At 35.8% G+C, this 15,231-nt stretch overlaps 1 protein-coding gene across 9 annotated transcripts; it reads left to right on the forward strand.

The window, feature by feature from the left end:
- Positions 1-1,792: 1,792 nt before the first annotated feature.
- LOC113281220 (potassium channel SKOR-like) lies at positions 1,793-14,875 on the forward strand. 9 transcript variants are annotated; one of them, XM_026529902.1, is made up of 15 exons: positions 1,855-1,993; positions 2,228-2,350; positions 2,675-2,988; positions 6,882-7,106; positions 7,214-7,277; positions 7,503-7,842; positions 8,898-9,193; positions 10,001-10,081; positions 10,500-10,598; positions 10,930-11,151; positions 11,870-12,067; positions 12,719-12,794; positions 12,908-13,202; positions 13,731-13,876; positions 14,318-14,875. In XM_026529902.1, the coding sequence occupies exons 3-15, from the start codon at positions 2,741-2,743 to the stop codon at positions 14,551-14,553; spliced, it is 2,526 nt and encodes an 841-aa protein (XP_026385687.1). In that variant the 5' UTR covers positions 1,855-1,993; positions 2,228-2,350; positions 2,675-2,740; the 3' UTR covers positions 14,554-14,875. The 9 variants fall into 9 exon arrangements, 8 of the variants coding, with proteins under 8 accessions (XP_026385692.1, XP_026385685.1, XP_026385690.1 ...); XM_026529903.1 differs by having other exon boundaries at positions 2,678-2,988; XM_026529901.1 differs by having other exon boundaries at positions 2,735-2,988.
- Positions 14,876-15,231: the final 356 nt, after the last annotated feature.

Consider the following 15,231-nt stretch of genomic DNA (forward strand, 5'->3'; position numbering starts at 1 on the left):
AACAGATGGAATTCTGAAGATAACCATCACATGTTTTGTAAAATAAAAACTCGAATAAAAAAAAAGATTATTTATCAAAGGAAATCATATAACACAGTTAGCATAAATTAAAATCAGCATGGAAGTAAATTAAGATCTTATTCCAGACCTCTCTCTTTCTTCTCTTTTCCTCTTCCCTTTCCCAAAAAAAAGAAAAAAAACCTCTAGCTGTCTTGCTCAGATTTGGTCCTTTTGGACCAGATCTGACCAAGAATTCGTTTTCTTTTAAAATTTTTGATAGTAGGTTATTGAATAAGATGTTTTTACATCATTTTTGGTGTCTTTTGACATATTTCTTCGTCATTTTGGGACGATTTTTCTTCGTCGTTGTGGGGCGAGTTCTTCAAATTTTAGTTGCTGGTTTGTGGCTTGCTATTCCTGATTCAAAAACATCAACGATTCATCACGACATCGTTTTAAATCGACATCCGTGTTCGTGTGGATCGACAAATATATGGGCAAAGTACTCCTTTGTATTAGGAGCATCTCTTATCGAAGAAGAAGAATATATTCATATTAAATGGTCGGATCTTATTTCCAAATATACCATCATCTCTCCCTTTTACATAAAATTCTTTTGGATATCTTTGTTGTTTATCGCTCTTTCTCTTCGCGATCTACTTGTAATTGATGTCCTTATGTGTATAAGAGTTTTGATTAATTTGCATTTTGATGTTTTTGTTATTCTTGTAAGCGAACATGTAATCACGATTTTAATTTGAATGAATTGAGATATGTTGATTGTCCAAAAAAATAAAAAATAAAAAATAAATTAAAATCAAACAAAGTATTTCTGATTGTTATTACCACGTGTACGACTGAAAAGTCATCAGAACTTTTAGTATCTCTCCTCGTTTGATGCCACTGCTAATACGTGCATCAATTGTTGACCAATTGTATTAAACCCAATCATCATCAAAGAATCAACTCATGCAAAAGAAGACAAACAAAAATCAGTAGTGGAATAAGAATTCCAACCCTTGTAGGAACTATGTACATGAACAAAACTGCAAACAAAATAGAGATGACCGAGACAATTATATTAAATACAAATAACTTCACAAAGAAAATGTATAGATTGTAAATATATGACGCAATAGCAGTTGTGCATCTTTAAGGAAACGACCGTATTGATCCGAACCAAGCTCAATATTAGGGCGTGCTGATTACGACTTATAAACGGAGAAGGAGACACAAAATAGAGGGGAAGAAGAGAGAGAAAAATTATATTAATGTGTATAGAATTACAATGGGTTATGCCTCTATTTATATAGATAGAAGATTTGGTTCCCAAGATATGTAAACCCTAATATTAGACACGAAGGACATCTTAGTAAATAAACTTGGTTTATAACAATCGCGACGATACTTTTATCCGGAGAAAGAGTCGCAGTGTGATAAAAAGTGAATCTAATGAGAATATATTTTTTAAAATATACTCCCTCTTTTTCTGAAAAAGAAATGTCAAATAGAAAAAAAGAAAAGCGGTAGTATGATTTTCTTTATAATCGGAAGGAGTATAATAAAATGCAATTTAGGCATTTTAAAAGTCCGCAATAAATTTTAGATTCACCATTCCTGAAAATAGAAAACCATCCACCTCCATTCACGATTTAACAACCTTGATGCGGAACCGAAGTTGTGCAATCCCATGGACGGTCCTAATTCCGAGGGACTTAATTAGAATTAAAGATAAATCAAGGGATAGATAGAGCATCGAATAAAAGCCCCACTTGTTCCTAAGATCTTGCTAGCAAATATAATCTAATCCGCATATGTACTCATGAAGGTCCGAGCATACACTTTTTCTTTTCACGAGAGTTGTCAGAGAAGTTTTGATCCAGGTTTCTCTTTATGTAACTATCACCAGGATTCAGAAGCTTTATATTCATCAAACACTTTTCACATCCAACAGACTCTGTGTGTGACTACTTCTGCCATCCATAATTTCCAGGTACTTCACTCAAATTCTCCTCACCGTTCTTTAGCTATAATTCTATTTCACTGATTCAATTTAGATTTGTATTTGTTTTCAATACCCATTTATAACTAAACATGATAAATTACATCTTCTATTATTCTTACAGTTTAGATTCATAAATGAACTTGAAAAGTTTGTATTGTTTTGTGTTACCACAACTAGTGATTTGTCCATTACCCTCTTCTTCTAATTTTTTTAAATATTCAGCTTCATGAGTTGTTGAACATCACATGTTTGATGAAAATCTTGAACACTTCAAATCAACAGAAGATCATAATCTGAGAATTCAGTTCATAACCACGCCAAGGGTATTTCAGACATTCAACTTGGGTACGTGTTGTAACGTCGACTTCTTTTTTCTCCCAAATATAAATGAGGATGGTAAGGCATAGAGTCATATTTCTAGAGTTGGCTTCGGGCAACTTGACTCTCTCAGGTTGCTCGTGTCTAACATTTCCTTTCTCCCGCTTCTTCTTCTTCTTCTTTATCCAAAATAAACACATTTATTGGTTAGAAATTCCTCGAATGAATTCAAGAAAATTATTTCATTCATTTGTTTGAGATTTATATATTTCATTTGGTGTTATGTTAATTTGTTTCAGAGATTTAGACAACGAAGATTAATAAACTGTGTAATTCTTTGGTTTTGATCAGCAGAATTCTGATCTCGTTGATTCAATTATTCTGAAACAAACAAAATTCTGATTTGAACAGTTGAGGATGCCTGATCATCTTCACCATCTTCATCGCCACCACCATGAACGAGAAAGAGATAAGAGAGAAGAAGATGAAGATGAAACGGAAGAGTTTAAGGTGGAAAAGTTGAAGGATCGCATTCTATCATCAAGAGGAAGCCGATTTGATTTGATAACAAACGAGTTAGGATTGGATAATCAGACACGTAGAAAAATCAGTAGAGAAGATTTTATTAACGGTATCAGAGGCTTTGTCATTCATCCAGACAACAGGTATGCTACTAATTTTAGAATCTCTCTTTTTTTCTTTCAAATGCTCTCCTCGTCGACATCACCACACAGTGGACCATTAAATTTTAGATCGTAGAATTCCCCTTAATTTAGAGTATATGAGCGGTTGCCACGTGATAGATGCGAACAAATTGGGTCGCACAGGCAGCGTGTTTGTCCATTGGATTTAATATTGCTACAGGTAGATAAGATACTTATTTCGCATTTTGCAACACAAGCTGAACAATGAACAAACCATGCACGTAGTCTGTTGGATGCAACCGGAACTTCCTAGGTGTCAGTATGATCATAGATTTATAGTAGGATTTAAGTAGAGTTTTTTCCGCTAAGGAAATTCTATTTTAATCTATAATCTTGTCGTATTATTTACTAAATAATGTCGATGTATGACTAACTAGGATTTTCTGCCACCTGCGGTTTCGCACGTAGCCAACCAAGTATGTTCTGTCTAATTATTTCGGTGTATATATATCATATATATTTGATTGATTTCAATCGTACTCAAATTTCTGTTGAGTCATCACTGTTTGGACCTTCTTAATGGCTACAATGATTTTCAAATCACCGATCATGTTGCCACGCCAGATAAGTAGATAGCCAGTAATATTAGATGGAGAGAGTCCTGAAAAGGACGGGAGAAGACAACAAAACCCATGGTCAAAGATAAAATCCAATGAAAGTTTAGTTTGTCTTTGTGTCCACCCGTAGAGCATTTGTTTTTGTTTTATACTACTTCTGTCTGTGGGCATTATTCGCGCACACTGTATCTCTAACTTGGGTTAACTTTGATCTCAAGGTTTTGTAATTATAGTAACCACCGGATTTTGGCGTGTAACATTTTCTACTCTAAAAATTAAAGATTACGTAAACTACCTTTGTTATCTAGTTTTGCATGATTTATTAGGCCGTCATTGGTGCAGTGATGTGTTAGTTAGCATGTCGTTCTTGGCAATAATATAACTTTTTTTAACCGAAAAAGGCTAGCAAATCTGGCTAATATGGCCGTATAATGCAATATAAGCATTTGTGATCGGGATAAAAGAATGCCCATACGATTGATATATGAGTTCAAAACTTTTCAGCACCATATGCTTACAAAATTCAGCATTTGTAATCTGGATTAAGAAAACGCGGACGACATGGGTTCAAAACATGTCAGCATCATATTCTTACAAAAATGGTCAACACAGTATTTTTTACCGATTAAAAAAATATCTGGATAAAAAGTGTGGTATCAAAGGTCCAAATACTCCCAAACACCCCCTTAGAAAGGAACGATTTTTGGAGACCATGGTTTTTTTTGGGGACCATGGTTTTATTTTGGATAAAGATATTAGAAGTAAATCTAGGTCACCCCTTATCTAGATATTTATATTAATACCTAAATTACCCTCCTGATTAATTTTGGGTGATGATTAGTTAGTGTTAATAATAATTAGTGAGATGATTAAGTTAAAGATAATTAGTGAGATTAAAAAATCAGATGGTTTTTTTTAAAAAGAAGTAGAACTATTGAGAGAATAAAGTTAGAGAAGATGAACAAGGAAAACATGAAAAACGATGGATTTTACCAACCACAACCGGAGGAAGGGTATTTGGGTACCCAAGTGTGCTTCAAACTTAGATAATGTTGGTTGAATTGCTCCAAACTTTCAAAAAAAAATAAAATAAAATTATGTAGATTTGGGTCAGTTCAGTTACCATATGTCAAGAACATGTAACCGAACACACCTGAAAGTGTAGTTCGGTTACGTTTTCCAAATACGCAGGTTACCGAACTCGCTCGTTAATGGAGGTTTTGGTCGTACAGTTTAATGTTCGGTTACCTAGGATAAAATGGTAGGTAACCGAATTTTGAACTTAACAATTTATTTGGGTATATCTTGTGTGTTCGGTTAGTTCGCAAACTTCAACGCAACCAAGTTCCCAACCGAACTGCAGGTTAAAAGTAACCTAGTGTTAGAAGTTCGGTTGGTTCGCAAACTTCAACATATTTTGCGAATCAACCGAACTGGGCTTATATATGCATATATGCAATTAGGCAAACGTTCGGTTACTACGAAATCTATTTCTTGGCGAATTAGGTAGAGTTCGGTTACGAAGTTTCAAAGGTAGAGTTCGGTTACAAAGAAAACTTAACATTTTTGCGAACGAACCGAACTTGTGGACTTCTCATTATTTTCGTAAACTAAAGTTCGGTGATATCCTTATTTTGCGAAGGAACCGAACTTATGGACTTGTGTTGTTCTAATACAAGGATTCAGTTAAAAATATTTTTTTGCGAATCAACCAAATTCTGAGTTCGGTTAAGAAAAAATTAATTCGTGATAACCGAACTTTTCTCTGAAAAAAACCCTCCATTAAACCTCTCTGCAACTTCCATTTTCAACTCATTTTAATGATTACTTCTCATTTATTCAACCAAAAATGAACGACAAGTAATGGGTTTGTGAGAATATCTTTGTTAATGTTTTAAATTAAGCTATATATATAGTGGTGGTGGTAATCAAAGGTGGTGGTAATCGGTGGTTGCTGGTGGTGATAATCGGAGGAGGTGGTGGTGGTGATCGGTGGTGGTGGTGGTAATCGGTGGTTGGTGGTAATCGGCGATGGTGGTAATCGGTGGTTGGTGGTGGTGATAATCGGAGGTGGTGGTGGTGGTGGTGGTAATCGGCGGTGGTGTGCGGTGGTGGTGGTGGTAATCGGTGGTTGGTGGTGGTGATAATCGGAGGTGGTGGTGGTGGTAATCGGCGATGGTGGGAGGTGGTGGTGGTTATATATATATATAGGTGGTTATTAGGTTGGTTTTAAATTAAACTAGGTTAAGGGTAGGTTAGTCATTTTAATGCTTTAGGACACTCCTTGTAACCGTAGGGAAGGTGGCCTAATAAAACCATGGTCCTCTCAAAAAATCATGGTCCCTAAAAGCAAGTCTTATGGTGGAAGAATTCCATCTTCCATCTTCCATCTCACCTCAACATTTGGAGTCGTTCATGGAAGCTCAAGTCTAATGGTGGAATTACAAAAACGCTAATAGAAATAGCGCCCAACGCTAATAAGAATAGCGTTTTGAGAAAGCCAATAAAAATAGGGCTCATGGATAAAGAGAATAGCGTTTTTATTTTTGTATAGGTCCACTAATAGTAACGTGGCAGAGCCACGGAATAGCAAAATTTCTAGGTCTACCTTGACTACTGCAACGGTATATTTAAAAGGATCAGACTAATTAAAACGTGACATGTGTACAAGAATAATAATTTTATACCAAATTAAGAAACAAAATATGACGTAACTGTTGGCTAGTTTTTAGGGCGCTATTGTTATTGGTGTTTGACGCTATTATCATTGGAGCTTTTTTGTTTTCTACTGTGCTATTTTAATTGGGGTTGAGCGCTATTTTCAATAGCGAAAATAGCATTTAGATGGATTTTATAGACCCTTCCACCAATTTATGGAATCCTGTTTGGATTTTTTTATGGAATACACCAACTTGGAAGTCACTAGATTTGACATTTTATGATTTTTCCATGCTTGGAATAGTTTGTATTCCAACATAAGACTTGTTCTAAAAAATCGTTCTCCTACGGTTGGTTTTGGATTTCATTTACCGCCAAAGCCCAACAGAGAGTAATAGTAGATCAGAGAGAAGCAAATTCATCAAAAAAAATCTTTTTAGGGTCACACCCTCTCTATCATTTCTTGAAAGCGAAAAAGTGTTATTCAATCATATCAGAATTTTAAATTCAATTTCCGAAATCGAAGGAGTCCAAGACTTAATTTTCTAGGGTTTTATTGTTTCGTTGGTTGTTCCCTTCTCTACATTTCTAGGGTTCCATAGTTGTTTCTCTAAAGCTTAAGTTGACTAAAAAATGCAGGTGGTATCTGATATGGACAAGGATCATACTGATATGGGCAATTTATTCGTCATTCTTTACTCCAGTCGAATTTGGATTCTTCAGGGGTTTGCCAGACAAATTATTCATCCTCGATATTGCTGGACAGTTTGCTTTCTTTGTAGATATTATCATTCAATTCTTTGTAGCTTTCAGAGACCCACAAACTTATCGTATGGTTTCCAAGCGGACTACCATTGCGCTCCGGTTTGTTTCCTGTTCCCTTCCTAGAAAAAAAGGCATTTACTGGTGTTTTGTTTGTGAAATGTTTTGTTCTGTGTAGATATATAAATATATTTGGTACCGAACTGCAGTTACTTGAAATCAAGTTTCATCTTGGATCTTCTTGCTTGCTGTCCATGGGATCTTATCTATGCGGTATGTTTTTGAGACTCCTGTTCATTTATCTTACATTGTTATTTCACTTTTGTTAGTTGCTTCCCATGGCCTGCTTTTATACTTGAATATTGGTTTCAGCAGCTTACTTTTGGTTAACCTAATAACCTAAGAGGCAGTTTCGGTAACCCCGAAATTTGCTGCTAAAGAATTCGTTCAGTTAGAATCGGAGTTCTTATTTCTAAGACTATTTGTTGTTTTCATCAGTCTTGTGGTAAAAAAGAAGAAGTGAGATATCTCTTGTGGATAAGGCTGTACCGAGTGCGAAAAGTGATAGAGTTTTTTCAGCATATGGAGAAAGACATTCGTATCAACTACTTGTTCACTAGGATTGTAAAACTTCTAGCAGTTGAACTCTATTGCACCCACACGGCTGCCTGCATCTTTTACTACCTGGCGACAACTCTGCCAGCTGAGAAGGAAGGATATACTTGGATAGGAAGTCTGAAATTGGGCGACTACAGTTATTCGAATTTTAGAGAAATTGATCTTGGGAAACGATACATTGTTTCACTGTATTTTGCCATTGTCACCATGGCAACTGTTGGTAATTCTTTACTTCCTTTCTCTTTACTCATTTATTGATTCAAAGCATTTCAAAGTGCACCATACGTCTACATTATTATTAGTTCTCTTAGTATTAGATACATTGTTCACTGTATTTGGCCATTGTCACCACGGCAACTGTTGGTAATTCTTTACTTCATTTCTTTTTACTCATTCATTGATTCAAAGCATTTCAAAGTGCACTATACGTCTACATTATTATTGGTTCTCTTAGTATTATAAATGCTTCGTTCAGCTGAAGAATATAATACGAGAAGGTTCAGGATTTACATCTTACTTAAACACTAGAAATTTAGACGAAAACTTTCAAATTTTTCTATTAATATTCTTTTCGAAAGGAAACAAAGATAGGATCTTTAGTTAGCGGTGGAGGTAGGTTCCACACCAGATTACATACGAGTTTGAGCTTGTAACTTGCGAGTACAAAATAACTGTGCAGTGTGCCATGCATGATGGAGTCACGAAGGCAGACTTTTGTTGTGATAAGTGAATTAAGTTATCGTTGCTAATAGGGAAAGGAACATCAACTGAAGTTAACAACATTCACGGTGCTTTGACTTAAGTACCAAAGCACAACCAATCTTCTGTTCATTACTACATGTGACAATTGTTAATGTTAGAAGTTAGGGCTCAGCGAGGGGACTTCTCTAGGTTATTTATTTGGCAGTAGTAAAGACTATTATAAATCGAATGAAGATTGCAGATAATCCCAGTAGTGCTCATAAGAAGCTGAGAGGTTGGAGATATATCAAAGATTTTGTGCAAAACCAATATGCTAGGAATCTAAAAATGGGCTTCATCAAGAAACTATTTGTGTATGAGTTGTTTCGTCATCTTTAACATTCCTCGTGTTTTGGAACGACAATAACATTAATGAGGCACCTCTGCCTTGTTTTTGTATGCCAAAAATCGGTATATTGTATCGAAGAACATGTATCATTATGATTCATGCATTTCTTTCTGCTTCTTTTTCTCAGTTAGCTGTATTGACATTCACGATTTGAGATTTCTAATAAATAAAGTCTTCCGCAACAGGTTATGGAGAGATACATGCAGTAAATGTCAGGGAGATGATATTTGTCATGATTTACGTGTCGTTCGATATGATTCTTGGAGCTTACTTGATTGGTAACATGACAGCGCTAATAGTAAAAGGTTCAAAGACAGAAAGATTTAGGGATAAAATGGCGGATATAATGAAATATATGAATAGAAACAAACTAGGAAAGGAAATCCGTGATCAAATCAAAGGTCACTTGCGGTTACAGTATGAAAGCAGTTACACGGAGGCTGTTGTTCTCCAGGATATTCCAATATCTATCCGGGCTAAGGTATGAAACGGAAGTCTATTCTATCGAGCACACAAAATTAATGAGATTCGCTTGATTTTTTTTTCCTTCGTCGTTGTGCATGATTACTGCTTATTCTCTTCCTACTTTAAGTTATTCTCAATCCAATTAATGAGATGTTACATTGGTAATTACCATCTATATCAGTACTTCTTTTTAATTTCTTTTTTGGCTCAGCCAAAAAGTACTCTGGAGAAAGGGTTGCCTCTTAAGCTTCAGTAGGTCACATATCTTGGCTGCTACTTAAATTAATTGATGCTGGCTTGGAAGTTTTGATTATTTTTTTCCCCTGATTTAATTAGCTTATCAGTATACAATGTTATATCATTCTAGTTTGCGGTGGGGATTATCCATACATACTCGTATCATGTATGCAAGTATGCGCTAAGTTTTGCCTATTTGGAGTCTTGAATCATCTTCCAAAGTAACTACACCTCATTCCACACAACACTATGCAATATAGATATATATAGGGTTCATGTTGATATTAACCTAGGATTACAAGGATTTTGTGTGTAGTTTTCTGATGATATAGGAGTATGGTCAAATGGAAGATTGAATTCTCCAATTCAAGAGTTGACAGGATCGTGGTTTATGTTAGATATTATTCATCCAGTAAGCTTTATGAGCGAATTAACTGAAACAATAATGTTCAGATTTGTAGAAGCCAAGATTTGTTTTAATACTTCATACTACTGATGTGTTGAATGCTTTTGGTGCCTATTATTCCTATGTACTATTTATCTTCCATTGCTTAATCATACCGTACTGTGTTCCTTTATGTTACAGATTTCACAAACTTTATACAGGGATTTTATTGAAGATGTTCCTCTCTTTAAAGGATGCTCTCCAGAGTTAAAGAATCAGATCGTAAGTATTCTATCCAACTTGCTGACACACATCACATGTAGAAAAGCGAGGTTAAAACGAGAGAAGTCAAAGATAATATCGATGCTAGAATGACGACCAGCAGCTTAGTCATTTGCAGAAAGGATGTTTGCACTAGACATATTGCAAAGTCTATCCTATGCGCATGTAGAGAATCTCATCCATAAGATTGCCTTGCGGTTATCTGCTGTACAAGCAGCGCTATTACTGTGACAGTATCATTTTCGACGTATTTGTTAAGATTCTTTAGATGTCATCATTGTACATCTAGATTAACTCTTCGGTCCAGTTTATATCTGCTATCCCAATACTAATTTAAGTATTTTGGTGGACAAGTGGTACTGTCTCAAGTATGTTCAACTAATGGTGCTTGTATTTGCAATTTCTTCCTCTCTTTCAGGTAATTAGACTCCATGAGGAGTTTTTTCTTCCAGGAGAAGTGATTATGGAACAGGGCAACATTGTTGATCAAATTTATTTTGTTTGTGATGGTGTGCTGGTATGCATAATTTATCGCATATTTCTTTCTTGACATCTTTTCCTCTCGATTGTGTATTGCATTTATAATAGATGTTATCTGACCTCATAATCCGTTTTGAACACTATTAAGTACTGCGCCTTCAACTTATTAGCCGAATGCCTAGCTATCTAGAATCTCAAATGCGCGGTCATTTTTTGGTTCCCAATATCTTTGTTTTCTTCTGAGTTTGTTTCGATATCTTTCCATATAAACCAATCAATAGTTTGTCGAAATCAGTATTTCCTTTAACTCCGCAGTTATTACACTTATATTTCTTTTCCCGACGTAATATAGGTGTTTCTGTTTACAGGAAGAGATGGGTATAGGAGAAGAGGGATCTGAAGTAACTGTCTCACTTCTTGAACCTAATAGTTCTTTCGGGGAACTTTCCATCCTTTGCAATATGCCCCAGCCTTATACCATTCGCGTTTGTGAACTATGTAGGCTCTTACGACTTGATAAGGAATCTTTTATAAGTATCCTTGAGATTTGTTCTTCCGATGAAAGAATAATCTTGACCAACCTTTTGGAGGTAAGCAAAACAGGGAATTAGCAGTTTGTTAGTATGTTTCAAAGTTTTGTTTTATCAAATGACGTTTGACATCATCTGGACCTGTCTAGTCCTCTTCTTTATTGTTATTTAGAGTGGAGAAGCTGAATGCTTGCTTCACCTCTTATGTCCATGCAGTACTATTTTCCTTTTTTTGTTGCGATTTCACAAACTTTGTATAACCCATATATTGAAATGCTTCTCTGTTTGGATTTTCTTTGGTATGTAATGTGTAAAATCAAAGCCTCTTATAAGAATGGATCAATATTAAAGAGGTATGTTGATCTGCATGACAAGTTTCCTGAGTTGACTTTCAGAACTGGGATTGTCGTTGTAACTTATTAGATAGTTAAGTGGTTTGTACGTCTTGTTTCTATTCCCATGACCTGTATTTTCTTTATGTTTTTGCATCCTTTTTCCTGCTTTCTGGTTGGTCTTTGAAATGAAACAAGCATTGTGGGATAGATAAAGTTGGTAGGAGGCAATTGGCTTCCATCAGAATAACTCGTAGGAACTGTCTTTGCTTAAGCTTGTCTTATAAGCTGCGCAATGCACACCAATTTTCATTGATTGAAATTATTTGGATGCAGTTGTCCATTGTTAGTTAGTCTTGGTACTGCAGTAAGAAAATTTCTATCAACCTTTTGTTTTCAGTTTCACTTTTTTCTGCATCGAACATTTAACTAAGGTGAACTGACAGGGGAAAGAGTCTAATAAAGACTTTCACCGAATGAAGCAATTGGAATCGGACGTCATGTTTCATATTGGAAAGCAAGAAGGAGAGCTTGCTTTGAGGGTTAACAGTGCAGCATGTCATGGGGATTTGTATCACCTGAAGCGTTTGATTCGAGCTGGAGCTGATCCCAACAAAACAGATTATGATGGAAGGACGCCTTTGGTATGAAACTCAATAATAAATTATCTAAATACCTTCTCAGTTAGTCATACTATCTTTCTTTTCGTACGTCATCACCCCAAGATAACAGACACTACTGCAATTGTGGGGTAAGATTACACATGTAGATAACAAGATAGATGAAATCTTTCCCAAACTTTGGTTTATTAATCTAATGAATTGTATTCATTATTATATTACCTTATTAAGTGCTCTCATTGACCTAGTGGATCGATCTGATGTTTGTTTATGGATGCCAATTTTATAGTGAATGTATGTCGTACTTATTCTTGTTTGGGCCTGTTTTTGACACTTGTGCTATCAAGCTAGCATGCCGTGAACATGAAAGTAATACTTCTGTATCAGGATGTTTATTTTTGGTTCACTGGAAATATCTCTGGAATGCCTCATAATTCTTATTAGTCGCCATATCATCTCATGCTCTTTCTACATTTTTGTTGAACATGTCTCTGAGCTTTCTTAATGTATAAGTTTCAGTTTCCGTCCAGAGCTCGTGGTAGCATGCTTGTTGGTTTTCAAAAATTTATTAGTTTTTGGTGCTCCATATCATAAGATTTAGTATTTTTCAATATTGATTCCTTTAAAATTGTAAATTGAAAATCGATGTTTGAATTTGTCTTTTATTTTCAACAGCATATCGCGGCGTCAGAAGGATTTGAACACATTGCGTCTTTTCTTATTCAAGAAGGTGTTAGTGTAAACATTGCAGGTAAGTTGTTAGATGGGTTGTTACCATTGCATTCATGCTCCCAATATATTAATTTTCCGGGAGATAAATGTTAGCTTCTTGCTTAATAACACTACTAAGCTAATGCTGATCAGATAAATTTGGGAATACACCTTTATTCGAAGCCGTCAAGAGAGGAAACGATCGAGTGGCTTCATTACTTGTCAAGGAAGGAGCATCACTAAATATTGTGGATGGCGGTAGTTGTCTCTGTCAGACTGTTTCAAGGGGGGATTCCGATTTTGTAAAAAGGTTATTGTCCAATGGACTAGATCCGAATTCCAAAAATTACGATCAAAGAACAGCACTTCATGTGTCCGTTTCACAAGGATCATATATGATTGCAAAAGTGCTAATAGAAGGTGGGGCTAGTGTGTTAACTCGCGACAGGTATGCTTTCTGAATCCATTCAGTAGATATAAATGAACACTGTTACTTTTTTTTTTCTGTAGTTCCTTTTTATTCTATCCCTTTAGACTTCTTGTAGTGCAGAATGCTTGCATGAAAATACGGCCATGACCTGCAGATCCTTCATGCCAAATCCATTTTTATGCCCAAACCTTGATTCCATGCTATCTTCCGTCTCCGTGGTAGCCCAGTATGTTTGAGATGTGACGTTTATTTTATATCATGAAGTATAATCATCTCAATCTTTTTACTTTAAGTATGATAGTAAAAAAAAATTTGTATGATGTTATCATTCACAACCCCTCTCGTTTGTCATTCCTATCTACTTTTCGAAGGCAAGGTATCTTGTGGATGTTAATCTGATGATGCACACAACACAGCCTATGCAATTACATAAAAGACAAAAACTATCCTCCCAACCATTTAATTATACCCCATAGCCAAAAACTTTTTATCTAATGCTTGAATTTGTTTTAGTCGTTGTGTTTATCAGCTATTTTGAAAATGCAGATGGGGAAATACTCCAGTTGATGAAGGCCGCACTAGTGGGAACAAGAAATTGATTAAGCTATTGGAGGAGGCAGAGTCTGCTGAGCTGTCCACAGCCAGTACCAGTGCCAGTGCCAGTGCCATTGACAGTACATCAGAATTACAAGGTACTCTACTACTCGCATATAAATAATTTCATCTTCTTTCAGATCCTTAAATGATGTTAGAAAGGTGTGTAAAAGGAAGTAAGCGAAACTTAACTGTATAATGGCTGAGCTGAAAACCTCGATCAATGGCTGAAATGGTTTCCTAGTACCAAGTTATAGAATATGTTGGTCTTGTGTGAGAATGATTTGAGTTTACGGAACTCTTCTTAGCTAAAAATCAAACATGGGATCATCTGCATTTGGCCCCTTAGGCCATCTTTTAGCAGTTTAAGATTCTCCTAACTCTGATGATCTAAACAAGCTACATGTTCGGGAGTTGTTGAAAGTCCAACAGTTTGAAATAACTGTAATAGGCCTTCGATCTATGATGTTTTTTTTGTAACTGCGATACGGTATATCCCCATACCTTAGACTTAGTTGCGTGTTTTTCTCATGTTTCAGTAACAAATAAAGCGAATCCAAGGAAATGCACGGTATTCCCTTTCCACCCATGGGACCTGAAGGAGAAACGAAAAGAAGGGGTCGTGTTGTGGGTTCCACCAAGTGTGGACGAGCTCATCAGTATGGCATCAGAGCACCTTCAATTCTATGATGGTTCACGCATTTTATCAGAGGATGGCGGTAAGATTCTTGATATTGAAATGATTCATGATGGCCAAAAACTTCATCTGGTCTAAAGAACACGATAAATGTAAGAATCAAATATTCCCTCTATCACTGTATCACCATCACAAAAATTGTCCTCAATTGTCCTAAGTTTCAAGTTCTTAAGAATACTGATGTACAGATGCGAGTCTACACTAGTCACAAGGGTATGTTGAATCAAGATATGTAGTTTTTCCCTGTTAGGACCCTTAAGGTTTCTGTACTAAAAATCTACCTTGGGTTCATTATAAATATTCGATGTGCAATTCATTTGCTTGAAAGTCTTTGTAAGATAGTTCAAATGGAATCAGAATCTGGAAAGATGATTGAAGCTAATAGTAGAATATTGCAGCAGGTCTGTTTGTTGGCCGAATATGAATGCACTTAATTTTTCTGCCATTGAGGGCATGGTTTTGTATTTTGGTAGTTAGGTTATAAAAACCAAGGGAAGGCATGGATAGCTGTTGCAATAAACTGTAAAGTTGAAGGGCTCATTCTTTTCATGAAATGTGCAGATATGATCCTATTAGCCTTTTCATTTGCAGTTCATTGACTGCAACCGTGTTATCCATTCAGTTTCAAAATTTCTTTATCTTCCACGATTAATTTCTTTTCCTAGTCTTAAAATCCTTTCATTATATTTATAGATGGCGCTTTGACTCAAAACTCTTTTGATCATCCCAGAGTTGTGCCTCATCAATTGTAGTTGG

This window comes from Papaver somniferum, chromosome 5, assembly GCF_003573695.1.
Source record: "Papaver somniferum cultivar HN1 chromosome 5, ASM357369v1, whole genome shotgun sequence".
NCBI classification, from domain to species: Eukaryota; Viridiplantae; Streptophyta; class Magnoliopsida; order Ranunculales; family Papaveraceae; genus Papaver; species Papaver somniferum.